This window comes from Meriones unguiculatus, chromosome 1 (assembly GCF_030254825.1).
Source record: "Meriones unguiculatus strain TT.TT164.6M chromosome 1, Bangor_MerUng_6.1, whole genome shotgun sequence".
NCBI classification, from domain to species: Eukaryota; Metazoa; Chordata; class Mammalia; order Rodentia; family Muridae; genus Meriones; species Meriones unguiculatus.
The window spans coordinates 18,077,653-18,105,102 of NC_083349.1; the positions used below are offsets into that span (position 1 = coordinate 18,077,653).

Genomic DNA, 27,450 nt, shown 5'->3' on the forward strand with positions numbered 1-27,450 from the left:
AAAACACAAAAACCTGCTGTCTTAGCTACTTTTCCATTACTGGAAGCAACTTAGAGAATGAAGAGTTTGTTTAGGCTTACAGTTCCAGAGGGATAAGGGCCGATCATAGCTGAGAAGCATGGTGACAGGCAGCAGGTATGGCAACAGGAGCAGAGGCTTAGAGTTCACGTCTTGAACCACAAGCACAAAGCAAAGAATGAACTGGAAATGGTATGAGTCTTTAAGCTTCCAAAGCCTGCCTCCAGGGACATACTTTCTCCAAGGAGGCCACACTACTTAAACCTTCCAAAATAGTGCCACCAATGGGAAGTTAAGTGTACAGATACTATGGTACTATGCCTCATAGGCTCATCTTTGAACGTCTAGTTTCCAGTTGGTAGAACCGTTTGGGAAGGATTAGAAAGATGTTAGAGGAGTTATGTCATTGGAGGGGATGGGCAGTGTTGAGGTTTCAAAAGCCCCATGCCAGGCCCAGCCTTGCTCTCTTTCCGCCTCCAACTTGCCAATCAGGTGTGAGCCCTCAGACACTGTTCCAGTACCATGCTGCCTTCCTGCTGCTACACTTACACTACCCCCAAGATGACCATGGACTAACCCTCAGAATCTCAGCAAGGCTCACTCAAATGTTTTCTTCTATCATCTTCCTTAGTCGTGGTTTATCTTCACTGCAAGAGAAGAGTAACTAAGGCAAATACCCAAGCCTACATGGGACATTTATAATTAAAGTCACTACACAGTTCTAGGAGGATAAGAGTCCTTGTTGGGAAAGCATTGTGGCAATTGGCAGGTAGAGCAACAGGAACAGAAAGGTGAGAGCCCTCATCTTCAAAGGCAAGCATGAAGCAGAGAGAACAAACTGAAAGTGGAGAAAGGTTGCAATCTCTCAAAGCCTTCCTCCAAACTTTTTCACCAAGGCTGCACCTCCTAAACTTCCCCTAAACAACACTACGAACTGGGACCAAGTCTTCAAATGCCTGAGCCTATGGGAGACATTTTTCAAATAAAGCCAAAATGTTCTACTCCCTGGCCCTCATAAGCTCCTGGCCAAATAATTTGGAATACACTTAGTCCAATTTCAAAGGCCCCCATAGTCCTTCATAGTCTCACCACTGCTTAAAAGTCCTAAGTGTCTTAATTAGCCCCCTGCAAAATCAAAAAAGCAAATTACAAACTTCCAACATAAAACGGCACAGGATATACCTTACTATTTCAAAAGGAAAGAAAGGCTGTGCGGTAGTGCACACGCCTATGATCCCAGCACTCGGGAGGCAGAGGCAGGTGGATCTCTGTGAGTTTGAGGACAGCCTGGTCTACAGAGTGAGTTCCAGGACAGCCAAGGGTACACAGAGAGAAACCCTGTCTCAAAAAAAAAACAAACAAGCACAGTGAGGAAATACTAGACCAACGCTCAGCAGGGAAAATGTCAAATCCTGTAGCTCAATGTTCAGGGACTGGGGCTAACCTTATAAGGAGCTTTGACTGCTTTGCCCCTCCAGTATTGCTGCCTGCGATGTACATCTCTCTCTTGGGCTGATTCCACTCCCTGTGTTCAACCCTCCTTGGCTGAAGTCTCACAGCTTTGGAATCTCCAACATCCTGAGTCTCCCCTGCAACCCAGGTTTCACTTTCATAGCTTCACACCACAGTCTCTCTCTGCCTCCTGGCAGGGACTTCCTTGCCTCATGTTGCCTGCCCTCAGTGTCTTTCTGAATACTACCATGAATTCATGGTCCCTGTGACTAGAGAGATGGCTCAGCATTCGGGAACACTTGATGCTATTCCAGAGGACCCCGGTTCAATTCCCAGCACCCATTATGGCACCTCACAACCGTCTGTAACTCCTTTCCAGGAGATCCAGTGCTCTCTCTGGACTCTGCAGGAACAAGGCACACACATGGTGCACAGACATACGTGCAGGCAAAACATCCATTCATACAAAATAATAAAAAATAAAAAATGTCCTGACCCCTTTACTCTTGCATCCTTCATATTTCTAACAGCAGTGCCCCATGGACAGCACTGCCAGAATTGGCATGGATTACATTAGCAGAAGTTTCTGTTTGTTTGTTTAAATGAAGTTGCTTTCTAGGAACAGAGTTCTCCTTAGCTGGAAGCTTAGCTGGGTAAGGCCTTGTCTTAAGGGCACACTTCTCTTTGCTCCAGGGTAGAGCGGTCCTCTCCGTAATGGCAGTCCTTAGCATTTACAGTGTGTGGTGGTGCACACACCTTTAATCCCAGCACTCCAGAGGCAGAGTCAGGTGGATCTCTTGAGTTTGAGGCCAGCCTGGTCTACAGAGTGAGTTCCAGGACAGCCAAGGTTACACAGAAAAATCCTGTCTCGAAAAAAAAAAAAAAGGCAAAACAAAACAAAACAAACAAACAACAACAAAACAAAACAACCCAGTTACAGTCTCTCTTCCAGCACAACCCCTGGCTACAACATTAGGCTTCCTAGTGTTCCTCTCCAAACTGCACATTTTGCAATTATTTTGAGCCCACTTGCTTTTTTTTCACTGTAGACCTGCACAGGTGTTATCGGTAGCAACCTTGCACAGATTTAATATTATATTGTCTTAATTTTTCCTTCACTAGAGAAATTAGCCCATTACTTTAAAATTTAAATTCAGACAAGTTCTTAGGACAAGGGCAGAAGTCAGACAGGTTCTTTGCCAAAATATCACACAAATGGCTTCTAGCCCAGCTGGGCTCTAAAATCTCTTGAGCTGGGCCTCTGTGATATAAATTGCTCTTAGTTCTACTGTCTCCAGGGTCTGACTAGAATGTCTCTTTAAGTTCTACTTCCAAAATTCAAGCACTTTTCCAGGCCAAAGTTCCAAAGTCTTCCAAAACCCAACATGGTCAGGTTCTTTGAAGAAAGACCCCATTCTTGGAACCAACTTCTATATTACTTCTATATTATATTTCTGTGATTAAAAACAAAACAAAACAAAAAAAAAACACCTCAAAGCAAGCAAAAACATGATCAAAGGCAACTTAAGGAAGTCAGTGCTTATTTTTATTTATGGTTCTAAAGGAATAAGAGTCCATCACGGCAGGGAAGCATACCAGCAATTGTCAGGCACAGTGGCAGGAACAGGTTGCTGAGAGCTCATATGTCCAAAGCCAGGCATGAAGCAAAGAGGGCAAATTGGAAGTGGCACAAGAATATAATCTCTCAAAACCCACCCCTAGTGATATACTTCTCCAAGCAAGTCTGTACCTCCTAAACCTTCCCAAACAGTGTCACTAGGGACCAAGTGTTCATATACCTGAGTCTATGGGAGAAATTTCTGTTAAAACCACCACACCTGCCTTTCTGGAGCTGGTGTTCTGGACATAGAAGAGAGACAGACAATAAGTATACAGATGATATTATGAATATAATTCAGTAAATATGTGATACATGAATATACAATATGTAAATGTATATGATGTGTATTTATAGATGTGTAGGTGATACAAAAACATAGTAAATGCCTCTAGGATACAGAAACAAAATACAGTAAATATATAGGACATGATACACTAAATGTATGTATGAAACACAAATAGGTATGTGATATGTCAAGTGCATGTGCAATACACAAACAAGATACAGTGTGATACATACACACACATATACACACTTGTAATAAATTAACATAAACATACAGTGTAATAAGTATGTGCAGGAAGATTAGGAAAATTAAGAAGACGTGGAAGAGGAAAGCAGACCGAATGTCTAGTCTATCTTCTGCTTGTTGAGGGTCAAGTCTCTCTTCCTTCTTTTTGTGGTGGGGGGAGGGTTGAGGCAGGGTCTGTGTGGCTCTGGCTGTCCTGGAACTCGCTATGTAGACCTGGCTGGCCTCAGATTCCCAGAGATCCACTGCCTTTGCCTCCCGAGTGCTGGGATTAAAGATGTGTCCCACCATACCCAGGTAAAGAATCAAGAATTTCAACACAACTGCCCAAATCAACATTACCTACAAAGACATTATTTCTTTTTCTTTTGGTTTTGTGTGTGTGTGTGTGTGTGTGTGTGTGTGTGTGTGTGTGTCAGGATTTCTCTGTGTAGCTTTGGCTGTCCGGACTCGCTTGGTAGACCAGGCTAGGCTCAGACTCACAGAGATTTACCTGCCTCTGCCTCTCTGGGATTACAGGCCTGTGCCACCACACCCAGCCAGTACTCCTTTTCTTAAGACATCTTAAATAAGAAATGTATTTTCTAGGTCTGGAGAGGCGGCTCAGTGCTAAGAGCTGTGTAAGTTCTGGGGATTTGAACTCAGATCCCCATACTTCCACAACAGGCATTTTGCCCACTGATCCATCTCCTCCATACTCTCAAGAATTTCATAAACAAGTAAAATGTGGTTTCTTAGGACCAGGATGTTGATGAGTTTTATGTTGTTGGTTTTGTTGTTTGTTTGAGTTTTAGTTTTTGAGCAAAGGTTTCTCTGTGCAGTCCTGGCTGTCCTGGGACTAGCTCTGTAGACCAAGCTGGCCTCAAATTCACAGAGATCCACCTACATCTACCTTCCAAGTGCTGGAATCAATGGCATGTGCTACAACCTCCAGGCTTTGTTTTTTGTTGTTGTTGTTGTTGTTGTAGTTTTATTTTGTTTTGTTTTAAGGCAGGGTCTCATATAGCCCAGGTTGGCTTTGAACTCACTTTGTGGAAGATGATCCTGAACTGCTGGTCTTCCTTCTGCCTCTGCAGCACTGTAATTGCAAACCACTGTGTGGTTTATGCAGTGCTATAGAGCAAACCCATAGCTTTGCACCTGCTATATAACCAGTCTGTTTGTGACCCTTAGTTTTTGTTTTGTTTTGAAGACAGGGTCTCACTATGTAGCTCTGGCTATCCTGGAACATTCTATAGACCAGGCTGGCCTTGCACTCACAGAGATCACCTGCCCCTGCCTCCCTAATGCTGAGATTAAGGGCCTGTGAATACCAGGCTCCTGTTTGCTTGTGAATTTAACTGTCAGCATTCATCTCTCATCCATAAATCTGAACAATGTACCTCATAAACCACTTTACAAACTCATTTACAAAAAGAAATTCTTTGAGAGAATGAGTAAACCAACTCATATCATTTTTATTTAACTTTTAAACTTTAATTAATCTTTAACTTTGCTTAATCTTTAAACCTGGCTGTAAATTGTATCTTTTGAGCAACGTCATTTCAAAAGCTACAAAGTTATACATAGTTATTGCAAGTGTTAACTGAGAATTTGGACTTCCTGTTCCTGGGTCTTTAGTCTCCTTAAAAGTAGACTCTGAATCGGCTAGAGAACCATTTGAGAGAAAATCAACAGGGCAAGTCTATTAAGTTTCTTCAGGGGAACAGAACTGATGGGATAAAGTGGGACAAAAATAATTACAAAATGTACAGTTTAAGAGGAACACTAGGAGGCCTAATGTTGTAGCCAGGGGTTGTGCTGGAAGAGAGACTGAAACTGGTTTTTTGTTTGTTTGGTTTTGGGTGGGGGGTTTTGTTTGTTTGTTGGGTTTTTTGTTTTTGTTGTGGTTGCTGTTGTTTTGAGACAGGGTTTCTCTATGTAGCCCTGGCTGTCCTAGAACTCACTCTGTAGACCAGGCTGTCCTCAAACTCTTAGAGATCTGCCCACCTCTGCCTCCCAGGTGCTGAGATCAAAGGTTTGAGCCACCACCACCTGTCTGTTTAATTGGTAAGGAGTGCCATTAAAGTTTAACCCATGGGGGGGGGGGTGTTCTCTAAACATTTTTTAAAGACTCTTTCTATTTCATGCTATGAGTATTTTGCCTGCATGTGTATCTATGCACCACTTTCATGCCTGGTGCCTGCAGAGGCCAGAAAAGGACCCTGAATCCACTGGGACTAGAGTTACAGATGGTTGTGAGTCATCATGTGGCTTCTGGAAATGGAATCTATGTCCTCTGCCAGAGTGCCATGGTCCCTTCACCGCTGAGCCATCTCTCCAGTCCCAGCTTTTGTCTTTCTTAGTCTCATTACTAAAAGAATCTGAGACTCAAATGGAAGCTCAAGGTCAATTTATTAGAATTTAAAAGAAACCCCAGGTCGGGCCAGCTGCAATCCTCAGTAGCTCTCCAGAGAAGGAAAAGGACACAAAGCGGGATTCATTGCCCCAGGCTAGCTCTTGGGAAAGCAGAGCGAACTGGGCTGGAGGGAGGCATATGTGTTGGCATCCGTAAGCAGGCATCTCTACAGCCAGCCCCAAGGGACCTGAAAAACCGGATATCAGGCATCTGTGAAGCCACCTACGAACCACGCATGCTCTGGGCCACCTTATACGAGAACTCGAAGCTCTTCTCTTTCTCTTCTGCCTTGCCCAGAGACAGTCTGTGTGACCCCTTTCCCTTTCACTTCCCTTCCCCCTTCCCTACCCCCTTCTGTTCCCCTTCCCTTAATAAATTTCCCACATGGAACCAGTCGCATGGTGTGGTCTCCAGGGTTATGAGGCAAAGGGTACCTGGCAGAAAGGGAGCCTGCGAGCTGCGGTGCAGGACTTTGAAACGGTTACTTTGTGAGCAGAGATTGAGGGAGCCTAGAGGCTAGCCTAGACCGTGATACGTTAATAGGCACCACAATCACAGGTTCATGGAAGAGTCATAGGTCCTTTTTGCCTCAGTAAAGAGTCCTTTTAGCAAGCAGGAACTATCTTCGCTATTCCCTGAGGGAATGCTGACTTTTGTCTAAATGCCAGACTTTAGAAAAAGGAATTTCTTGGGACCTGATGGAAGGAAGACATTGTAGAAAGCCACCCAACTGATAAAGCATAACTCCTGCACTTAAGGCTCAGGGAACATCCAAAAACAGTCCCAGGGGCAGGGCTTGTGAGAGCCAGAAGACCAAGGCGTCTGCTGTGAAACTGCATTCTAGCTGTGGTGGTGAAGCTACACCCATCAAATCTCAATCACAAGCCGCCTAAAGACCTGTACAATTCCAACCACGGTTGACATCCAAATGTAGATAGGGCCCCTCCTGAAAAGCCATAATCAACTACTGCTGAAAGAGAGAAAATTAGTCTTCCCCAGGGATGACCCTCTATTAGACCTGGGGGGGGGCAATTCTATCAAGTGTCTGATTAAACCAAGTGAATTTAGAGCAGGTTGCCTCTCCCAAAGTCAGGATTTCTGAGGGCAGCTCCTCACTGGCTTTTGAGGTTCCTTTTATGGAAAAAGGTTAGGGTTGACAGAAAACAACTGTTGAGACAATTGAGGCAATAAAAATAAGTGCAAGAAAACATCTTATGGAAAGGGTATCTGAGAAGACATTTTCGTAAGGCAAAAGGCCAATCCTTACAGGTTCAGGAGTTTAGGGTTGTCGTTTTCCATTCAGCAGGCCTGGATTTCTGCAGGGTCCTTGAACTTGGCTTTGGGACAGCGAAGGGGTTCCCTCAGGGGCAGAGTGTTTTAGGGTGGGGCCCATGTGCGCTAAACTGGGGTGTGGAAAAGGTTTTCCACAGAGCGTTTCAGTTTAGCTCTTTTAGCATGAGGTCACTAGTGGCAGCAGAAAGTCGGGTGTTCCAAAGCTTATGGCGATAGCAAAGTGTTACAGCTCTTGGTTAAGCTGCTGTGTCAAGCACAGCAGAGGTGCGAGAGGAAGCCCATGCGTGGTCAGTTGGCAGCCAAAGCACAGGCCTGGTAAGGCCCAGAGAGCAGGCCTGGTGAGATGGGGCCGGCCAGAAATGAATCACAAATCTCAGGCAGTCATGGTGGAAGGTTGAAGGTATCACACAGCCAGCAACGTGCATGCACCCCCAGCAGCTCACTTATTTGAAATCAGAGATTTATAAACCTTGGGCAGTTGGAGGAGTTTCTAGGGTAAATGTGTTTGATTCGCTGGAGTCAGGGGGTCAGGGATACTTGATTTGCAGGTAGAGGCACAGCGTCTCATTTTCCGTGCAGTAGCCTGGTCTTATCACGAGAAGGAAAATAGAGAACTTAATTATCCTATGGATGAGGGGGAAATCTCCAAGTACAATTGAAGGCACTGCTGGACGAAGATCCTTAGCAGGGTAGGGCATTTCTAGGAATTCCCAGATGCCTGCTGGAGTGGTTTTCTTTTCAGGAAAGGGTCTGGCCTATAATCTGCCCTGAGGGCTATGTAATGCTCCTTAGAAGACTTGGGGTCTCCCAGATCAGGGGAGACTTTTAGAACCCCACTGAGGAAAAGGAGTCTGTCATCATAGACTGAGCGCAAACAAATGGCTATCCAGAGATGTCAGACTCCCAGCAGAGCCACACACAGGGTACGTTGGAAAACATGGTTTGCAGGACACATTAGGCTTAGGAAACAGAGACTTATTCTTGTAAGGTTTGGACACTTAGTAATAATGTATAACAATGTGGCTCCTGATTTAGTTTCACACCACTTATTGGTGTTCCAGTAACAAGTGGTTGGCCCTAGAAACATATACTTAAAGGCAACACTGAACAGACTTAAGGGTTGTGTTTATATATTTATTCATTTTTATGACTGTATCAATAATGGTTAATGAAGAGGCCCTGTGAATTTGAGAGGGACACACATAGGAGGAGCAAGACAGAAGGCAGAAATGATGCAATTATATTTTAATTAAATAAAAACAAATAAATAATAGTTAGATGTAGTGCGCACATCTTTAACCCCAGCACTCAGGGGGCAAAAGTAAGTCGGTGTCTGTGAGTTTGAGGCCAGCTTGGTTTGCAAAAGCAAGTTCCAGGCCAACCACTCAAAAAAATAAATAAATAGAAATAAAAGCATTTCCCTAAATAGGAAAGGTCCAGTGAGCTGAAGGAAAAGCCTAAAAAGCATTTGGTTGTGAGACACATGTCCCTTTATAGGGCCTTTACATAGCACCCACCTCTCACGTTTGTGTGTGGCTGGCTTTTCTCACACATACTCTATTCCTTAAATGAAGCCAGGGGAGGAAAGAAGGGTGTCCAGTCTTTGCAAACTATCCCTAGCACACTTTAGTTGTTGTATCTAGCCTAAGGTGAAACCAGCCTAAGGGGAAAGGACATCCAGTCTTTAAGAGTCACCTAGCTTCTTCCCTATGTCAATCTTGACACAGCTGTTTTCAGTCTCTGCTCTCCAGCCACATAGAGTCAGTTACTACATGTCTCTGACTTCCTTCCCTCAACCTGGAAGAGTTTACTATCTCTACCCAAACGTGCTTCCGTGTTGACTTGTCCTGAAATCCTTTTCTGCAGTATTTAAGGACCTCACTGTACTGGGGTGGGGTCCCTAAAATGGAACTCCGCTTACCAGTCTCAGCACTGCATTTTCTCTCCCTGCAATCACTAACAAGGGCTGCTAATACAGGTTGTGGAGGACAATTTAGTGTAGCAAGGGCTGGAGAGATGAGAGCCAAGAATTCCTGTGACTCATAAAGGCTCTGGGAAGATTTTTCAAAGAGAAGTACTTGAGAAGGGAAAAAGAGAGGGAATATTTAGGGAAAGTACCACAAATACTAAGGAAGCCCGGGGTGGTAAACGAAAAATAAGGACACGGCAACTCCTAGGTATGGTTGAGGAGGCTTTGTTGTAGATATGAGGGAGAGTTCAGCCAGAGGCATCTCGAAGGTCCAGACTGAACCAGCCCAGAAGAATAGACCAGGCCTTTGCGGGGGGGGGGGGGGGGGGGGAGAATGCCGAGAGAGGAAGAGAAGATAGAGGAGAGATAGAGCAAGAGAGTGCATGGGAACCAAAAGACCAAGAGAGGTCCTAGCCAAAATGGCTGGGTTACATAGGAATTAGGAAAGATGAGGGGAGGGGAGGGGAGGGAAGGGAAGCTCAGGGGTTGGAGAGGTTTAGGGTAGGGGGCAGGGTTTGCCAGCCTGGACGGCTCTGTAACAAGTACTTCTGTAGGGACTGAGGGAGCCTAAAGGCTAGCATAGACCTTGATATGCCTTGATAGGCACCACAGGCGCAGGTTAATAGAGGAGCCATAGGTGCCTTTTTGCCAGAGATTCGAAGAATGACTCCTCTTAGCTAGTAGGAATCATCTTCTTAAGTCCCTGAGGGCATGCTAACTTTTTTTTTCTTTTTAATCGTTTTCAGAGGTAAAGGAATTTACTCTGTAGATCAGGCTGGCCTCAAACTCAGAATTCCCCCCCCCCCCCTGGCTGCTTCCTCTCAAGCCCTGGGATGCACCACCACTGGCCAGCAGAGTACTGGCTTTTGTCTAAATGCCTGATTTGGGGAAAAGAAATTTCTTGGGGCTTAATCCGTGGTGCCTGTACAACAGAGAAGGGTGGGAAACAGATTGGAAATCCAAGGTAGGCAGAGAGCATTTAGGCCGAGGAGAGGTGCAATCCTCTGTGTAAACTGGGTTGTGACCTTATCCTCCCTGCTTGCTGGCTGCGGCCCTGGGTGGACACTGGAAAGAGCAGCAGGAGTCTCTACAGTGGATCCAGGAGGCCTGGGTTTGGTCCTGGAGCAAGGAGAGCCCAGGTTCTGACTGCACTGATCCACAAATCCAGAGTCTGAGTCAGACCGGGCAACTAATGAGAGACTGGGACAAGACAGGCCCAGGTCCAGTGAGGAAGGCAGGCTGGGGTAGGGTCCCCAGCAAAGGGAAGGACTGTCCAAGAGGACTGGTCAGTGTCCTTTCTAGTGACTAATGTGTAGAGAGGGATCTCAGTCTCATTCCACCTTTGCATACAACTTAGAGCAGGATTCAGCACGGAGCACTTGCCCCAGAGACCAAGACAGTTTCGCGGGTTCCGCCTAGACCCGGCCCCGCCCACCTGCCACGCGGCAGGGACGCTTCTTCTTCCTCCCGCCAGGGGCAGCTCGCACGGGCAAGAGCCTACTTACACGCGCCCCGCGCTGTCTGGAGCTGGGCTGCGGTGAGTCACAAAAACTGCCTGTACCCTCTTCCCCAACCCGCCCTCAGTCTCTTGCACCAAGTACTCTGAACGCTCCTTTACTCCCTCGCTTCTCATCCTGTCTGTCAACCCGCGACCCTCCTCTCTGGGCCTCTCCCCAACCCACACACCGGCTTCCTCTTTCCATTTTCCAAACAAGTCCCGTTCCTCCCTAGCTGCGGCCCCCGGCCACCCACCCCCCAACCGTCGTCCTCCACCGCATCCGGTTCCTGCTCTCCCATCTCGTCGCTTGCTGTCCCCCTCCACATCCCCGGGTTCCGGTGCCTCCACCCTCCGGCCTCAGCCTCCCTGAGGATTTGGGGCCAGCGCGGAACTTAAGTTTCCGCGCTCAGCTCTTCCTGCTTCAGGAAGCTGGATCAGGGAGACCTGTTGCGGGAGCTGAGTTCCTGGCTGGTTCAGTTGAGTTAAGGGTGTTCTCGGAGCAACCCCTTGGTGGCCGCTTTATTAAGTACTGTTACCAAGCGAGTCCCTCCCTCCCTCAAACCGAGTGTGAGGGTTTACTGTCAGCCTGCAGAGGGAAGTCCAGCCAATCACTGTCAGCTCACCTGCTCCAGGCCACCTGGACTGAGACAGCTCTCCATGGACGGCTCTGAAGATGACCCGACCATCTTCAGCACCCACTGTCTGCCCAGTGACTCCAGGCTCTGGGCCACTGTAACCAACTCCTACCTAGGTACACGTGTGTATCATGACACCATACATGTAAACGGTGTGTACAACGGAGCTGGAGGGGGCTCTCACCGGGCAATTCTGCCCAGCCCCCTCAATGTCCAGTTAGAAGCCCCTGAAGGAACAGAACAGCTGACAGAGACCTTTACCCTGGACACCAACACAGGTTAGCTGCCACCAGTCCGGGTCAAGTTGTTGCTCTGGGTGAGAGGGACTCCTCAGTTGTTAGACTCCAGAAGTCTCACAAGGGAAAGGGGCCACAAAAGCCAGTATGTGACTCAGGCCTGTAGTCTCAGCACTGGGAAGGTGATTTGGAGCTCAGCCTCCAGTACACAGCATGAGCCGTCTCAAAAAAATGAGTAAACAAATGGTCTTTAATTTAAGAAAGAAAAGGCATAAAAGGCTGCCTCCCAAGATGGGCTCGGTCTTGCTTTCCATCTGGTGGGCCGACTGCACAGTGGGGAGAGGCAGCCTGAGGTCTCAGGGACCCCGCTCCCAGCCCAGGAAGTCTGTGGTGCTCTATGTTATTGGGGTCCAAAGCTGTGAGTCCGTTTGACTTTTCCCCAGGATGACTGAGGCTCCCAACCCTCCCTAGGTTCCTTCCTGCACACCCTGGAAGGCCCCAGCTTCCGGGCTTCCCAATGCATCTATGCTCACCGTGTGTTACCCCACGTACTGGCCTTCAGCGTGTCCATTGAACGCCTGACCACAGGGAACAAGCCCATCACAGTGCTGCTACAGGTGGCCTTTTCCCCAGAAAGCCCAGACCTGGACCTGCATGTGGGGCCTGACTTCCAGGGAGGCCGGTAAGGAATATACTAGGTAAATCTGCGTAGCCCCAGAGAGGAAGTCCTTCCCTGAGACTCCGCTATGCCCTTGCAGGTACCTGCACGGCCACACCCTCACCCCTGAGCAGCCAGGAGAACCTCAGCAGGAAATACATATGCTGTGGTTGCCAGTTCCTCCAGCTCTGACCCTTGGGGAAGATGAGAAGGACAGGACCTGGGACTTTCTGACTGTGGTGGGCGGCAGCCAGGCTGAGGCCCAGGGATGCTTTGCTGAGGCCCTGCAGCTGCAGACCAGGGGTGTTCTGTATATGGCCCATGCAGACGCCTGGGCCCAGCTCTGGGCAAGCTGTGGCCTGGATGTGGCTGGGCCCCTGCCCCTACACCAGGCCCTTCGTGGCTCCCTCTACTACCTGCTCAGTGAGCTTCCCCAGCCTGGCACCCAAGGATTCATCAGCCATGGGCTTAGCCCTGGAGGCCTCTCCAATGGGAGTCAGGAGGAATGCTACTGGGGCCATGTCTTCTGGGACCAGGTACATCCTGCACTGGTTGAGCTGCATGTAAACATTTTGGGCATTGCCTTTGCACAACCTGAGATCAAGACCAAACATGGGGCTATAGCTAGGAGGGCTTCCTGGAAGAAATAGTTTCTCAGAAGAAGTAGTATAAGAGTTTGGTAAAAAAAAAAAAAAAAAAAAAAAAAGAGTGATCCAGGTTAGAACGACAGAAGGTTCGAAGGCTGAGGGTGTGCAATATTTGAAGGCCAAGACCTCCAGAGCCTCGGAGTGTGCAGGGTGCAAGCCATAGAGACGTTTTAGAGGAATGACACAGTGGAGATACAGTCTGGGAAGGTCCGAGACTACCAGGAGTAGCCGACTGAAGGGAAGCAAGGGCTGGAGAGATCAAGTTTGTAGTATATGGAGGTCAGTGGCCGCTAGGTGAGGAAGCATGGAGGGGAAAAGCTCCAGGCCAGTCGCACGTCTGACACCTTGTGAAGTCTGCACTGTGGCCCATTGGATAGATAAAGCCAAAGGAAGCTAAAGTCAGGCAGCCAGAGTGCTTAGAGGAAGATCTCCTTAGAGGCCTGAGGCAAACTAGAACCCGTGAGCCTCTCCTAATTCTGCCTAGCCTGAGGACCAGAACTCTGGCCTGTCTAGGCTGGATAGATAGCATTGGAATGGGCAGGCTGGGGAAGCCCCAGGTGGGTCTGGGTGAGCATGAGATGGGGGACTCAGGGAGAGGCAAAGGGACTGCCAGAGGGGAGGGAGGGAGGAAGCCCCCAGCTGTCTGCCCTGCTGTGTGTGGGCTGGGAGCCGTGGCAGGATGGAATGTGGGCAATAAGGAAGAGTAAGGGAGGAAGAATGTGTGGACACCTGGTTAGCCCCCAAATGGTTCACCCTCTCAGGACCTCTGGATGTTCCCAAATATTTTGATGTTCCATCCAGAAGCTGCCAGGGCCATCCTGGAGTACCGAGTCCGTACGTTGGGAGGGGCCCTGAAGAATGCCCGGAACCTGGGCTACCGGGTAATGGGTCCTGGGTACCACCCCGTAGGCCCCTGCTCCACAGTCTTCCTAGTGCCTTTCAGTGACCACCAGAGCCCTATACCTCCTCTTTCCTCCACAAAGAATTGTCCCTCTGGGAGGGTGGGGCTGCCTTTCCCCAGATCAATACCTGACCATCCCATCCTCTTTCCTCACAGGGAGCCAAGTTTGCTTGGGAGAGTGCAAGCACTGGCCTAGAGGTCTGCCCTGAGGACATTTACGGGACCCAGGAGATCCACGTCAATGGCGCCGTGGTGCTGGCCTTCCAGCTGTACTTCCACTGCACTCAGGTGAGGCACCAATATATTCCACGTGTACCCATGCACCTCTTGAGATCACGCTCCACCCCGTGGCCCTAGGAAGTTGTGTGAAGAGGGCATTGCTTTGCCTGTGCTCCAGCATAGTGGCCGTCTTCTGAGCCCGGTCCTTTGCGCTCCTCTCACTCTCCAGGACCTGCAGCTCTTCCGAGAGGCTGGTGGCTGGGATGTGGTCAGTGCTGTGGCTGAGTTTTGGTGCAGCCGGGTAGAATGGAGCCCCCAGGACAAGATGTACCACCTGAAAGGTGAGGACTGGGGCGTGCAGTGGCCAGCTTGGCATGAACTCTGATCATGGAAGGGCATGTCCCGAGCTCCTACCCTAACTGTCATGGTGGCCCCGTGTGACAGGAGTCATGCCCCCCGATGAGTACCACTCAGGAGTCAACAACTCTGTGTACACCAATGTCCTGGTCCAGAACAGGTCAGACATAAAACATCCCCGTCCCTAACCCTAGCCCCCAGCACAGCAGACAGGGCCCGGTCAGAAGCCATGCAACCGTGGTTTGTCCCCTCTCCAGCCTGCGCTTTGCCGCTGCATTGGCCAAGGACTTGGGTTTGCCTGTCCCCAACCAGTGGCTGGAGGTGGCTGACAGGATCAAGGTGCCATTTGACTCTGAGCAGAACTTCCACCCCGAGTTTGATGGCTATGAACGTGGTGAGTGGTCCTGAGTCCTTTAATGGACCCCTGCTTGTTCAAAACCCTCACATTGACCCTGGCACACTCTCATCTCTTTGACCAATAACCTATCACTATCCTGATACCCTTCCCCCAAATCAGGAGAAGAAGTGAAGCAGGCGGACGTTGTACTCCTGGGATACCCAGTCCCCTTTCCCCTGAGACCTGACATCCGAAAGAAAAATTTGGAGATTTATGAGGCCGTGACATCTCCCCAGGGCCCTGCCATGACCTGGGTGAGGAGCCTGGCAGGTAGTTTTGCCCTACCGTCCTCACCTTCCTTCCCACATGGGTCTAACAGCTTTCATGTCTGAATTCTGTGACCTCAGAGCATGTTTGCCGTGGGCTGGATGGAACTGAAGGACCCCTCAAAGGCCCAGGTCCTCCTGAACCGGAGTTTCACCAATGTCACTGAGCCCTTCAAGGTCAGCCTGGCTCCTACCCACCAACCTTGGCCTCTGTCTGCTCCCACTGTGGTAGCCTCAGCAGGGTAAGGGGCCCGCCCAACCCTCAGATGGTAGCCTCAGGTGATAGCTACTCTTTGTTGCCTGCAGGTGTGGACCGAGAATGAAGATGGGTCTGGCGCAGTGAACTTCCTGACAGGCATGGGGGGCTTCTTACAGGCAGCACTCTTCGGGTTCACGGGGTTCAGGTGAGTACAGTGACCAGCAGTGAATCCCTACTTGTCGAAACCCTCCTCACACAGCTCTCCTCACAGGATCACTGAGGCAGGTGTGACCTTTGACCCCCTGTGTCCAGACCTGGTCTCCAGAGTATCTGTCTCTGGTATCTCCTACCTGGGGAACAAGCTCAACTTCACCTTTTCCAAGGAATTGGTGACACTTGAGGTCACAACCCGTGCAGAGCCCTGGGCGCCCCTGCTAGAAGCTGAGCTGTGGCCATCGATGGCCCAGCTCCCTCTGCCACCAGGTAGGGAAGAGTCCTCGGGCATGTGACCCAGGGGTCTTGGTGTGTGGTCTCAAGGATTAACCCTCTCTCTTGCAGGGCACAAGGTCTCCTTTCCCTACTCAGCTGGCCGGATACAAAGGTCATCCCCCATAGCTGCCCAGAAGCTCCAGCTCTCCAGTGTTTCCTGATAGGAGTTTTGACATTAGAACTTCCTTTCAGTACCTGGGCCCTCAGCTGCATCTCCAACCCCACAGTCTCTCAATCTGGATCCTACCCTGAACCATTAAGTCTCTGGGGTGTTCCTTCGGCACCTTCCCCCTCCTCCTACTCTCCTCACCCTCTCCAGTCCTGGACCATGTAGTTAGAGCCTCATACACTCTTCACTTTGGGGCTGATCCCAGCTCTCTACTCCTTAAATCCCCACCTTGCTGTCTCCTTAGGCCTTAACTTCCTTTTTCATCTCTGGTTTCTGGAATACTCTGGTCAAAGGACTGGGTGGGAAATGGCCAGCAGCTCTGCTGAGAAGGTGGACAGCAAGTGGGTCATGGAGTCAGGGGCTCAGCTAGTCCAAACAAGAGCTTCCTGTGGCATGCATTTGGCACCAGGTGGGGCTAGCCAAGTGCCCAAGGGTTTCTGGCTTTGAACTTCTAAATTCTTTGACTCCTCTTGACGTCAGATGGTGTCTAGCAAAGTGGGCTAGGTTAAGAGCTATCCTTAACCATGCAGCCTGTGAGAAGGAAGGCAGTGCTCTCAGAGGACAAGGTAGATGGACATGGGACTGGCGACCAGAGGAACTGGAGTCAGATGGACAGGGTTCCAGGCCATAGTCCTAGCCATCGGCGTGGCGAGGCTACGCAGGCTTCCCTCCTGGTAGACTATCAGTGTTTCCCCAGAATAAGGTGCACAGCATAGGACCAAGATCCTGGTAGAATCTGTGCCCCTCTACCACGCCAACTTGGCTAATTAAAGTCAGTGCTGGCAAGAGCTCCTGAAGTCAGGGTGTGTGCTGGATTCATGTCCCTTTGCACCTGGGGCTGAGTGGTGGTTTCAAAGCTCAGGGGCAAGGTGGGCGCCTCCACCTTCTTTATGGTGGGCCAGGAGCTACCCTGGCAGAAGTGGATGCTCCTATGTTGCCCAAAAGCCAGCACTGGGCTTGAACATCAGCAAGTCGGTTGGTGGCCCTGCATCCAAAGACTAGATGTAGCCCTGTACCTGGGTGTGCATACTACCTGTGTGTATGTGGTCACCTCTGTGCATGTAGGATGGTGAGCTTCGGAGACCATGGTGGCTGATACGGGATATAGGCTGGCACAGCTGACTGGGTCTAGTCTCGCAGCCTGGAACAGGGGAGTGGGGGAAGCTGCTTCTGCTGCCGCCTCACTAGCTTGATCATACGTGCTGTCCTTAGCACCGGGGCACAAAATAGGCAGTCCTACCCCTCACCGTATATGGATGCTGGCAAAATACCCTATGTTTGGAGACATCTACCCTGGAACACACAGGTCTCTGTAGCCAGCAGGAATTGACCTTTTCTTGAGCTAGACCAGGGGCTCATGACCAGCACATTGTCTCCACCTTTGTCTAAGCACAGCCACACACTGTCCTTGTCTCTGGTCCACAGTTGGGCTAGTACCCAGCACTAGCTCCATCTCCAACCCCAAACCCAGGTCAGCATAAGGCCCTGTCTCCTGAGGTTGGCTTGGCACGCAGTCAGTAGCTTGGAGCTCTGCGGGGCCAGCTGTTGGCTACAGACATAACAGGATGGGAAGCTGCTCAGAGTCTCAAGTAAGGCAGCTAGGCAAAGAGTTCCAGCCTAGAAAGCTGGCAGGGAGAGGGGGCTTTTGGGGAGGAAAGGGACCTGGGTGGGGTGTTCAGCCCCTGCTCTGTTGTTAGCTGGCCACAGTAAAACCCTGCATAGGGGTCAAGGGGCTCATTGCAGCCTTATGAGGTTGTGTGTGTGAGTGTGTGTGTGTGTGTGTGTGTGTGTGTTGAATCTAGTGTGTGCGCCAGGGGCATGTGACATACAGAGAAAAGTAATGTGGGAACATTCATCTAGTGCCACAGGAGGTTCATGTCTGTGTCTACATGTGTCTGTGTAGATGGTGTTGCTGCCTGTGTGAGTCCGGTATCCAGCCCCCCATAGGAAATAGACCCTGCCCACTTTCCCCACAGCCTTTACTAACGGGGGGGGGGGGGAAGAAGAGCACTGCGGTATATGGGGAGTCAGGGCACCCACCCTCGAATGTTCTGGGACACAGCCCATCCAACCGCAGGGCAGTAAGAATCAAAGGCCTGAGTTCCCGAACTTCATCCTAAAATACTTGAGCTCCTCCACCCCAGAAGCCACAGGCTGCACTATAGCTAAGCAAAAGCAGTAGTCAGGGGCAGCCAAGAAGACAGAATAAGATGACTGGGGGTTGGCCAGAGGATTTGGTGCTGGGGCATCCTACACCACTACCACCAGGAAGAAGGAGCCCACACATTTCTGGAATCTGCCACCTTTAATCGTGAGTGAAGGCTCAGCCTGGTAAGTGGGGGACATGTGGGGAAAGCCAGGTCCTGAGGACCCTGAAAGTTAGAGATAAAGTCTAATGGGTCTGAGTAGGTCAGCGTCGAATACACATCGTGGACAAGAGGGTGGCCCCTGAGGTCATGGTTGGGCAGGGATCAAGGTGCTATGGGAGACTATAACTCCCAGAAGCTGGTGTTGGGCGCCTGGGGTCAGTGACCTGGCACGGTTGTCCTTGGCTCAGGACAGGCTCAGAACTCTCAGTTATAGTCCTCATCGTCAAACTTGGTGCTGAAGAAAGCTGCAGAGTCTTTGGCTAGCCTGGACAGGTGCAAGGCGCCAGTCACCACCAGCCCCAGGAGCAGCAATGGGGGCACCAAGGTCCACATTGCAGCCAGGATGTTGTAGCACTTGGCTTTGGAGCCATACTGCCTTGCGGCCTCCAGGTCCCCAGCTATCTTCTGGTCCCGGGCCTGCAGGGCGGCACCAGAGACAAAATGTTAACATGTTCATGATGTCAAGGGGACCATAGACCACCCAGAGCAACTCTAGGGCAAAGGATGGACCCCAAATATTGATGGAGGGGTATGGTTTGAGGAGACATTACCCTGGGCTGGGCCCACCTCCTCCAAGGTCTCCAATATGGCACGGGTTGGCCCTTGGCAGGGTCCTGAGTCATGATGTCCCCAGCCTAAATAAAGGCTGCATAGATATAGTTATATGCAGATATAGATTGAGTGGCTAACCGGGTCAGCAGCAGTCTCTGAGAGCCTCCTGTAGGAGAGGAGCTCTCTGAGAAACCAAGAATTCATTACCACTTGGGAGTTAGAGTGGTGTACCTCTGTGGGCAATCCTGAAGGGCTTTACCCTTTTGGGGAGACTATATACCCAGGAATAGACCCCTTAATGGACAGGCTCTTGTCCCCAAACTCGATGAGGTACTGTGGCTATGCCAACAGACCCCTTCAAATAATTTTTTTTAATCCCCCCAACCCCTCATCACTTCACACCCCACACTCATTCTCCCATCCCGGCCCTTCCCACAACCCTTGAAACCAACCTTGACAGAGTGGACCAGTGCCAGGAAACCAAGGCAGCACAGATTCAGGTACATCGTGCTGAAGACAGACCAAAGCATGTGGTCTCGTGGCGTAGGGCCCGGTGTTCCCACGGAGAGGGCTGTGTGGCCAGTGGCATCGGCCTTGCGGGACGATGGGGCCCGGGGGGCCTCACGGGGATAGGAAGTGTCCATGGGTTCCAGCGCCGTGTCTTCCTCGCTGAGACTCGTGCTTTCTGAGCACCAGGCCTGCTGACAGCCCCACACTACCCTCCCTGGCTGGCCAGCTCCACCCGCTATATATAACACAAATTACAGGCTCAGCCTGCCAAGTAGGGTGGCCCGCCCTTGCAAACCAGCATCCCCCACCCCTCTCAAAAGACCCCATCAAAGGCCACTGTGCCACATGGCAGTAGCTGTAGACCACCCACCAGAGCCCCCCTGCTGTCTTGACTATGCACAGAAGGCTGCTCTAGGACACTGGCTGCAAACAGTTCCATGGCGGACCCTGGCACTAAGTGGATGTGAGGCCAGAGCTCCCTCCTTAGGACCAGAGCTGCCTATGCCACAGCCCTCCATCTCCGAAACTCAGAATCCAAGATTTGATCATTCACCTGCTGACATGCACAAATGGGACAGCCAACACATACCTGCCAGAGATGACCATTAAGAAGGGAATGGCAGGGGGAAAGGAATAATGAAGGAGACTGCCCCCTTTCCACCACAAACTGTAGGAAGCTCCTCCCCAGTCCCCGGGACGGGCATTCCCTTCAGATCCTGGGCAGATAGATGCTCCTCAGTCTCCTTGGCCTGTTAGTCCTGCCCTTCCCCATCCTAAAAATGTGAGTGGGGGTCATTTCTTTGAAGTCTCAGATGGCTGTGAGTGCCGAGGACTCAGTGCATGTCCACAGGAAGTCTTAAGTCCAGGCTCACGTGCCAAGAGCCTCCTTGGTAAAGAGGAACCTTGGGGGTCATCCCAGCTCAAATCCTTTGCAAGAGCTATATCCTTTACACCACCACTGCTCAGCCTCCCTCAGTTGCTTGGGCCAAAAGCCTTGGTTGCGCCTGCTTGTGCCCGTTAGGCTCACTAGACAGCACTCAAGCAGTGGTGAGCCCTCCTGGAGATGTATGTGAAAGTGGAGAGAGGGTCCCAGACGTGAAGTAGAGAGGCTGCAATGGACAAGGAGGTCGACAGAGACCTAGTCAGAGCATCTGGATCGCAAGTGACTTTCTCCAAGGTTTCTTGTCATTTGATCTCCAGTCTAAAGACAGGAAAAGGGTAGGTAATATTATTGGTGCCCAGGCCTATGACCCCCTGCCCTTGCCAAGTGCCTGTACATCAGTGCCCTGGTCTTCGACATCCTTGTAGTCGCTGTCCTTATCAGTATTATTTCCACCATTGTTTCTGCCAGTTCTGTTAATCTCAGAGACCTCTTTAAAAAAAATTTTTTTTTGAGGATTTATTCTGTATAGTGTTCTGCCTATATGTATGTTTGCAGGCCAGAAGAAGGCACCAGATCTCATTATAAATGGTTGTGAGTGTGATTGCTGGGGATTGAACTTAGGACCTCTGGAAGAACAGCCAGTGCTCTTAACCTCTGAGCCATCTCTCCAGCCCCATCAGAGATCTCTTTTAAAAATATTTATTTTTATTATTTTAATATTATATATATGGGGGGGTATGTACACATGAGTTGCAGGTGCCCAGAGGCTAGTAGTGTCAAATTTCTAGATCTTGGGTTACAGGTGAGCTGTCTGATGTGGGTGCCAGGATTCCACCCAGGTCTTCTGTAGGAGCAGTTAGTGCTCTTAACTGATGAGCCATCTATCCCGCCATGTCTTACCCATGAGATGAGCTAGAGAAGGTACAGGGAAACAAGAGGTAAGCTGCAGTGGCAGGGCTGATGAAAACTCAGAGCAGGATGGCAACAGGACATGTGACCGCTCGGAAAAAAAAAACAAGACCATCCCAAATTAACCAGGTGACCACGACCTATCTTTTGCTTCATTATAATAACGTCTTTGTATCGTCAGAATTATAAAATCTCCTGCTCCCATTATGCATAAGGGCAAAGGAGGGAGGGGACTCCTTTGGAGAAAAAAAAAAATTCTGACATCCCAGAGATTTTCCTCCTCTCACCCCACCTTAACTTGTGACAAATCAATCCACACCCCCATAAAAGTTGAGCCATAGGCCAGAAACAGTGAGATATGCCTTTAACTCAGCACTCATCGGCAGAGCAGGTGGATCTAATCTCTCTGAGTTCCTGGCCAGCCAGGTCTACATAGTTCTAGACCAGCCAGAACTCCTGTCTATTTAAAAAAAAAAAACAAAAACAAAACATGCTCCCAGCCTTTGAGTGCATCCCTTTACCCAAAGTAAAGCTTTTTCTCAGTACTTCTCTGATTTCTGACAGTGCCAAGAAGCTAGAAACACTGAGGGCTCAGCTCTCTATCTCCCCAGTCTTCACTTAGCAGCAACATATACTCCACAGCTGCACCACACCCTGAGGCCTGGACCCTGACTTCATCACAGATGCTATACTTACACATCTGTCCGGTGGGACTTTGTAAAATACACCCAGTTGTGAGCACGCTATGATACCTTTACTGTTCCCCCAGCTGGGTCCTGTTCAGGTCTATCCTTACCCTTGCTGTCTAAAGGGAACAGACCCTACCCTCAGCCCTCCTGTCTGAGTGGGGAGGAGGCCTCCTCTTCAGGATTCAGGTTTCTGGCCTCCTGCTCTGGGCAGATAGAACCCCAGTAAGAGTTCCCAGAGCACTGAGGCCTAATTTAAGAATACACTGTGTCTAAAATTACTAGTCGAGATGGATGGCCAGTGGTGGCACACACCTTTAATCTCAGCGGGTTAATCCAGAAGTGGCACAGTGAGTCCTAGGTCCAAACAAGAAGGCGCTGTGTGCCTTCAGCAAGAGGAAGGCCTGTTTGGGTTTTTTGTTTTGTTTTTTTAATAGGAAGTTAATCCAGAGTTAATGGAAGTTAATCCATTAATCCAGAGGCAGGCGAATCTCCTGGTGATCCACGTCAGGACAGCCTGGTCTCCAGAGTGAGTTCCAGGACAGCCAGGGCTGCACAGTGAAACCCTCCAAGAAAACAAAATTACTAGATTCTAGAAGCTCCTCTCTGACTCTTGGGGAATGAGAACAGGGCTGCCCTGAGAGATGGATGGGTCCTGGCACCTTTAGAAGCAGTCGATGACACCCTGGTCCTTGTGCATGCGCTGGTGCATCCACCTCTAGTTTTGTCTCCCAAGATGCTTCTGTCCCCTGAGCATTGCCTGCTCTATGGGTGGTTGTATAGACTTCCAGTAACAGGTTGGCAGGACAAAGCCCTAACTCTGGCTTCACTGCAGAAGCCAAATACCTGACCATGACCTCCTGGTAATAGATAGGACAGACCCTGAGATTTCAGGACCAAACCGCTGAACCTAAAACATTCTCCCTCATGGTGAAGGAACTGCCCTGAGTCCAAGAATGTCCCCAGCCCTTTGGGGACCCAGGGTATTGAGTACGACCTGTTTTCCCTAGTGGCTATGCACTGAGCAGGTGAATCTCTTCCCATGTGGTCCACAGGACTCCGGGAGATTCTGTTTAACTCCTTCCTATGATAGTCACCCTCAGTCTGAACTCAGAGGCTGTCCTAAGTCTCCCCACTGAAACACGACTCAGCTCCCTGGGCTCCATGTATCCCTGGGAAGGAAAAGCATTCCTCACCCTGGAAGATGCTCACCAGCTTTAAGTCAAGAACTCCAACATAATCAGCATTTCCTGAAGGCCCCTCTCTTTTGCAAACTGTAGACCTGCCACTTTCTAGCCGCCTCTGGTTTTACCTTCAGCCTGTGGGCCCATCCAAAGGACCTGCGTAGTCACTGTATAGCCTCAGGTACTGAAATGAGGACAGAGGAGGGAAGAGTTCCTTAGAAACCTGTTAAGCAATAAAATTCCAAAAACGTCCAAAACCTACATATGATCACCCTTAAAACTCTTAGCAGTGACCCTGCAGTCCACACACCTGCTCTTGAGTATGTTTTATATTTTACCAAGGGCACCTTTCTGTTTTGAATAAACTCCAACTTCTTCCTGCTGACTTGTGAAAAATCTCTCGTGTCAAAATCACGTTAAGAGCTCTAAAAGACTGAAGGAACTCCCCAAACTTGCAGGCCTCAGCATGGAGCCAGCCTCTTCCGAGCAGCTGCTCGTACTTCCTATAAAAACCACACTTCCTATTAAAAAAACAAAACAAAAAACCCAAACAGGCCTTCCTCTTGCTGAAGGCACACAGCGCCTTCTTGTTTGGACCTAGGACTCACTGTGCCACTTCTGGAATTCTGGATACATTTGAATCATCATGGTGGTCAGGGGAGCAAGGAGCTATGAAACAGAACCAAATCCTGCAGACATAGGAAGCCCAGTCTGATTTCCAGGTGCCAGGCTTAAGCAGAAAGGGGTACCCTTTAAAAAGAATGAACTGGGAGGCTGTAGCAGGTTAGCAGGGCGCCAAGGCATACAGCATCACCTCAGGTGAGATGGAACATAGGGGCTGTGACCCCAGCAGAGCTCACTGTCATTTGGTCCTCCCTACTGCTCAGAGACCAAAAGAGGCATTCCTGAATCCCCACCCCCTCCAGGTCTCTGTAGGAAGTGCTCCTGGTCTTCTTGTGTGGGATAAGGAGTGAAGGGTACCAACCTCTACAGCAGTTCTGAACTAGCTGTATACAGCTCAGCCCGAGGAATCTTTAGTCATATCCAAGAGACCACCACACAATGAGGACACAGCTTATCTTGGCCAGAAGTTTCTTTTCTCTTAAAGTAAAGGACTCTGGGTGTCTTCCGCTCCTGGACTGAAGCCTCCTTTACTCAGGGTTCTGCACCCTTCCTGGGCACCCTTAGGGAGATGGTGTCAGGTTTGAATGATAATCAGATCCTCTTTGCCTAGAACAACCGAAAACCCACACAGGATGCCAGTCATCTGCTGATCAGGAAACCAGAAGTCTGCCAAGTTAAGGTCGTGCTCACTCTCCCCAAACAGGAAGGGTGCAGGGGGAGCTTGGTTCAGACCCAGAGAACAGAGCCACAGCCAGAGTTGCCACTATGCACACTTTATTGAATCCACAGCGGACAGACGTGTGAAGGTTACATTTGCAAATAAATGCGTAGGGTCAAGGCCTCAGCACAGGGGTAGGGTTAGATGTGGACAGTGGAGCACAGGGCAGGATTAGAATCCAGAATGTGGTATTCTTTGTGAAAAGGCTTGAAAGACTGCCACAGAGGTGGTAGAGACAATGATGATGCAGATAATGACCATAAGGACGCTGAAGATCAAGGAGCTGATGTTCAGGCACTTGGCAGTAGAGGCGTAGGCCTGGGCTCCAATCACATCGCCCACCATCTTCCTGTCCCTGGACTGAAGGAAACCAGATGGTAAGGGGCCCTGGCGCTGGCCAGCTGCTCTGACTCAATTCTCCCATGTCCTCCGTGCACACAGCCTCACTCCCTCGGGCCAGGAAACCATCCTCTCTCTTCACACATACAAACTCCCAGGACTGGCCACACACCCCACTTTCCACAGCTTAGGGCCCCAGTGTAAAGGGTGAAGAGACATTCCAGGAATGGGGTACGCAAAGTCTAGCCCCAGAATCCCCAGGTAGTCTCATCCTGTGACTATCAGAAAGTCTCCAAGACAGACACACACACACGAAGGGTGCAGACAAATCTACTCTTATACAAAGAACCCTCCACCTGGGTGCCATCCGGGTAGCTGGAGCTTCAGGCTGACACACAGCTTCCTACACTGTCACCCCCACCTCTCCCGCACTCACCTTCACTGAGTAAGCATAGGCTATGAAACCCAGGCAGCAGAAGTTCATGAAGAGTGCGTTGAACAGGGACCAGACCACATGGTCGGGCACAGAGACCTCTCTGGGCATGTTGATCACCGTGGTTCGCACAACAGCTGAGTTGTGGGGTTCCCCCAGCTCTGTCACCCCATATTCCTCTTTGATCGTCTCATAGCTTGGAGGAAGCCCGGCACTGGGGGGCAAGAAGGCTTGGGAATTGTGGCTCATGGTACTGACTCTGGGACAATCGCAACGTCTGGAGGATGGCTGCTGCTACCCTGGTTCTGTAGGCCCGCCCTTTCTCTAGGAGTTTCCTTTTCCTGTTGGTGGGTTTGTCTCTAGAAGGCCTTACTGTAGGGAATTGGCTGGGTACTGAAGTGGGCGGCACTAAAACCTTAAGGATCAGGTTACTTCAGGGCTGGGTGACTGTTAGGTAGAGAGATCTCCAGGGGTCAAGAGTTGCCCCAAGGCCAAAACTTATCCCAAGGTCTCCACCTCCTTCTTAGAGTTAGGAGTACTGAAACTTACCTGGGTCTGCAAGTCTCCCTAGCCCAGGATAATAGTTTGCAGCACCTCACTGTCCCACGTCAGAGCCACAGCCAAAAGCCAAACAGCCCTCTGCCTTTACGCCCTTTGAACATCCCTAAAGCCAGCCTCACTGTGAAGGCCTCCTCTAATGAAATCCGTGCCTTTCTCCCACCCCCACTCCCCACCCCAGCTAATATGTCGCAAGTGGGGGCTGGGGAGAGCTGAAAATCAACATTTCTTTGGCTGTCGGTCGGGGAGGGAGGAGCATCCAAGGGCTGGATGCTCCTCGCTAGGCTGAAGAAGGAAAATTCCAGTCACTTGGCTGCAGCCTGGGAGCTTATGGAAGACAGATGTTTTCCTGCCAGTTGTGAAACAGCCACTGCTAAAATGAAGGAGAAGGACAACATAGGGAGCTCTAAGTCTATCCTGGCAGAAGCCATGAGGGAGCTGAGTGACTGTCAGAATCAAGGTAAATTCCTTTGCAGCGAAGGGCACAGCAAATCATCTGCTACTTTAACCTATTCAGTAATTTCACATTTCCCCCACAAACTTCATCCTGCAGGGCAGAGTGGATGAAGGGGGAGATCAATAAACACACCTCCAGAGACCCTGCTCACCTCTAGATTACAACTGTCACCAGCAGAGCCTCAAAAGCTGGAGCAGGGCACATGTCTGTGATCCCTGGAAGCACTTGGAAGACGTTAGCAGGAGTTCAAGGTCATCTTCAGCTACAGGATGAGTTCAAGACCAGCCTGGGCTACATGAGATCTTGCCTCAAATAAGTAAATAAAAAGTAGTAAGTAAAACTTAAAAAAAAAAATGAATAAAAGGAGGAATTAACAGTTCTTCTAGAAGATGCACAATGACCATATTGTTCCCGGTTATCAGGAAAATGCAGATCAAAGCCCCAGTGCTTCGATACACTCTGCTCATACCCCTTAGGTTTGCTAGGCAAAAACAGGTAACCACTGTGTTTTAGATGCAGAGAAACCAGAACTATGATGCTGCAGTCATTGCAGGCAATGGGAAGATCCCAGCTACAACCCAGGGTCCCACTTCTGTGTCTATCAGAACGAAAACATGTCTATGTGTTGCCTGTATGGTTACGTCCCATGTCTACAGCAGCATTCGTAATGACAGGAAACAGAAACAGGTTAAGTGTCTATCAACTGACAAGTGGAACAAATGGACAAATCCAGAAAATACAGTCAACAGATCACAAAAAGAAAGCCCTGGTGTATACAAAGACATGGATATGCCTTAGAACGGTGCTTAGGATAGAAATAGGCGAGTGGCTTCCAGGGGCTAGAGGGAAAAGAGGAGGGAGTAAGGTGTGTCTTTAGTGACTGTTTTGTTTGGCAGGGGAGGGTTTCCCGTTCTCTCTCTCTCTCTCTCTCTCTCTCTCTCTCTCTCTCTGTGTGTGTGTGTGTGTATTTGATGAAAACCTTTCTGAGGAAAAAGTCAGAGACAGTAGTTTGTAAGGCTCTGCTCTTACTCCCACTGAGTCCTATGTATGATCTCTTTTTTTACCTCTGACTGTCGTGTTTTGAATGATAATGCCCTCATAGGCACAGTGTTTGGATGCTTTGTCCCCAGTTAGTAGAACTGTTTGGGAAGGATTCAGAGGTGTGGCTTTGTTGGAGGAGGTGTGTCACCGGGAATGTGCTTTGAGGTTTCAAAAGCCTGTGCTAAGCCCACCATACACTCTCTGCCTCTGTACGCTGCCTATGAATCAGAATTTAA

General features: G+C 49.8%; 3 protein-coding genes and 1 long non-coding RNA gene across 6 annotated transcripts; 2 read left to right on the top strand and 2 right to left on the bottom strand.

Annotated features, from left to right (window-relative positions):
• Window positions 1-10,663: 10,663 nt before the first annotated feature.
• Pgghg (protein-glucosylgalactosylhydroxylysine glucosidase) lies at window positions 10,664-16,748 on the top strand. 3 transcript variants are annotated; one of them, XM_021646244.2, is made up of 14 exons: window positions 10,664-10,817; window positions 11,411-11,691; window positions 12,121-12,331; window positions 12,408-12,843; window positions 13,716-13,835; window positions 14,012-14,143; window positions 14,304-14,415; window positions 14,519-14,591; window positions 14,689-14,825; window positions 14,949-15,082; window positions 15,176-15,271; window positions 15,401-15,498; window positions 15,565-15,776; window positions 15,852-16,748. In XM_021646244.2, the coding sequence occupies exons 2-14, from the start codon at window positions 11,436-11,438 to the stop codon at window positions 15,941-15,943; spliced, it is 2,109 nt and encodes a 702-aa protein (XP_021501919.1). In that variant the 5' UTR covers window positions 10,664-10,817; window positions 11,411-11,435; the 3' UTR covers window positions 15,944-16,748. The 3 variants fall into 3 exon arrangements, with proteins under 3 accessions (XP_021501919.1, XP_060238248.1, XP_060238243.1); XM_060382265.1 differs by having other exon boundaries at window positions 10,741-10,817; window positions 11,411-11,529; XM_060382260.1 differs by lacking the exons at window positions 10,664-10,817; window positions 13,716-13,835 and having other exon boundaries at window positions 10,833-11,691.
• A 1,489-nt stretch (window positions 16,749-18,237) lies between these two features.
• On the bottom strand, window positions 18,238-24,317 carry Ifitm5 (interferon induced transmembrane protein 5). Its single transcript, XM_021646232.2, has 4 exons — window positions 24,030-24,317; window positions 23,073-23,228; window positions 19,325-21,265; window positions 18,238-18,737 (listed from the first exon to the last, which is right to left on the bottom strand). Exons 3-4 carry the CDS (start codon window positions 19,514-19,516, stop codon window positions 18,525-18,527), a joined length of 405 nt encoding a protein of 134 aa, XP_021501907.1. The 5' UTR covers window positions 19,517-21,265; window positions 23,073-23,228; window positions 24,030-24,317; the 3' UTR covers window positions 18,238-18,524.
• A 108-nt stretch (window positions 24,318-24,425) lies between these two features.
• On the bottom strand, window positions 24,426-25,490 carry LOC110553915 (interferon-induced transmembrane protein 2). Its single transcript, XM_021646220.2, has 2 exons — window positions 25,162-25,490; window positions 24,426-24,746 (listed from the first exon to the last, which is right to left on the bottom strand). The coding sequence occupies exons 1-2, from the start codon at window positions 25,405-25,407 to the stop codon at window positions 24,558-24,560; spliced, it is 435 nt and encodes a 144-aa protein (XP_021501895.1). The 5' UTR covers window positions 25,408-25,490; the 3' UTR covers window positions 24,426-24,557.
• A 145-nt stretch (window positions 25,491-25,635) lies between these two features.
• Window positions 25,636-26,561, top strand: LOC132653673 (uncharacterized). The gene is made up of 2 exons (XR_009591460.1): window positions 25,636-26,176; window positions 26,270-26,561. It is a non-coding gene; the product is annotated as an uncharacterized LOC132653673 (long non-coding RNA).
• The last annotated feature ends 889 nt before the right edge of the window (window positions 26,562-27,450 follow it).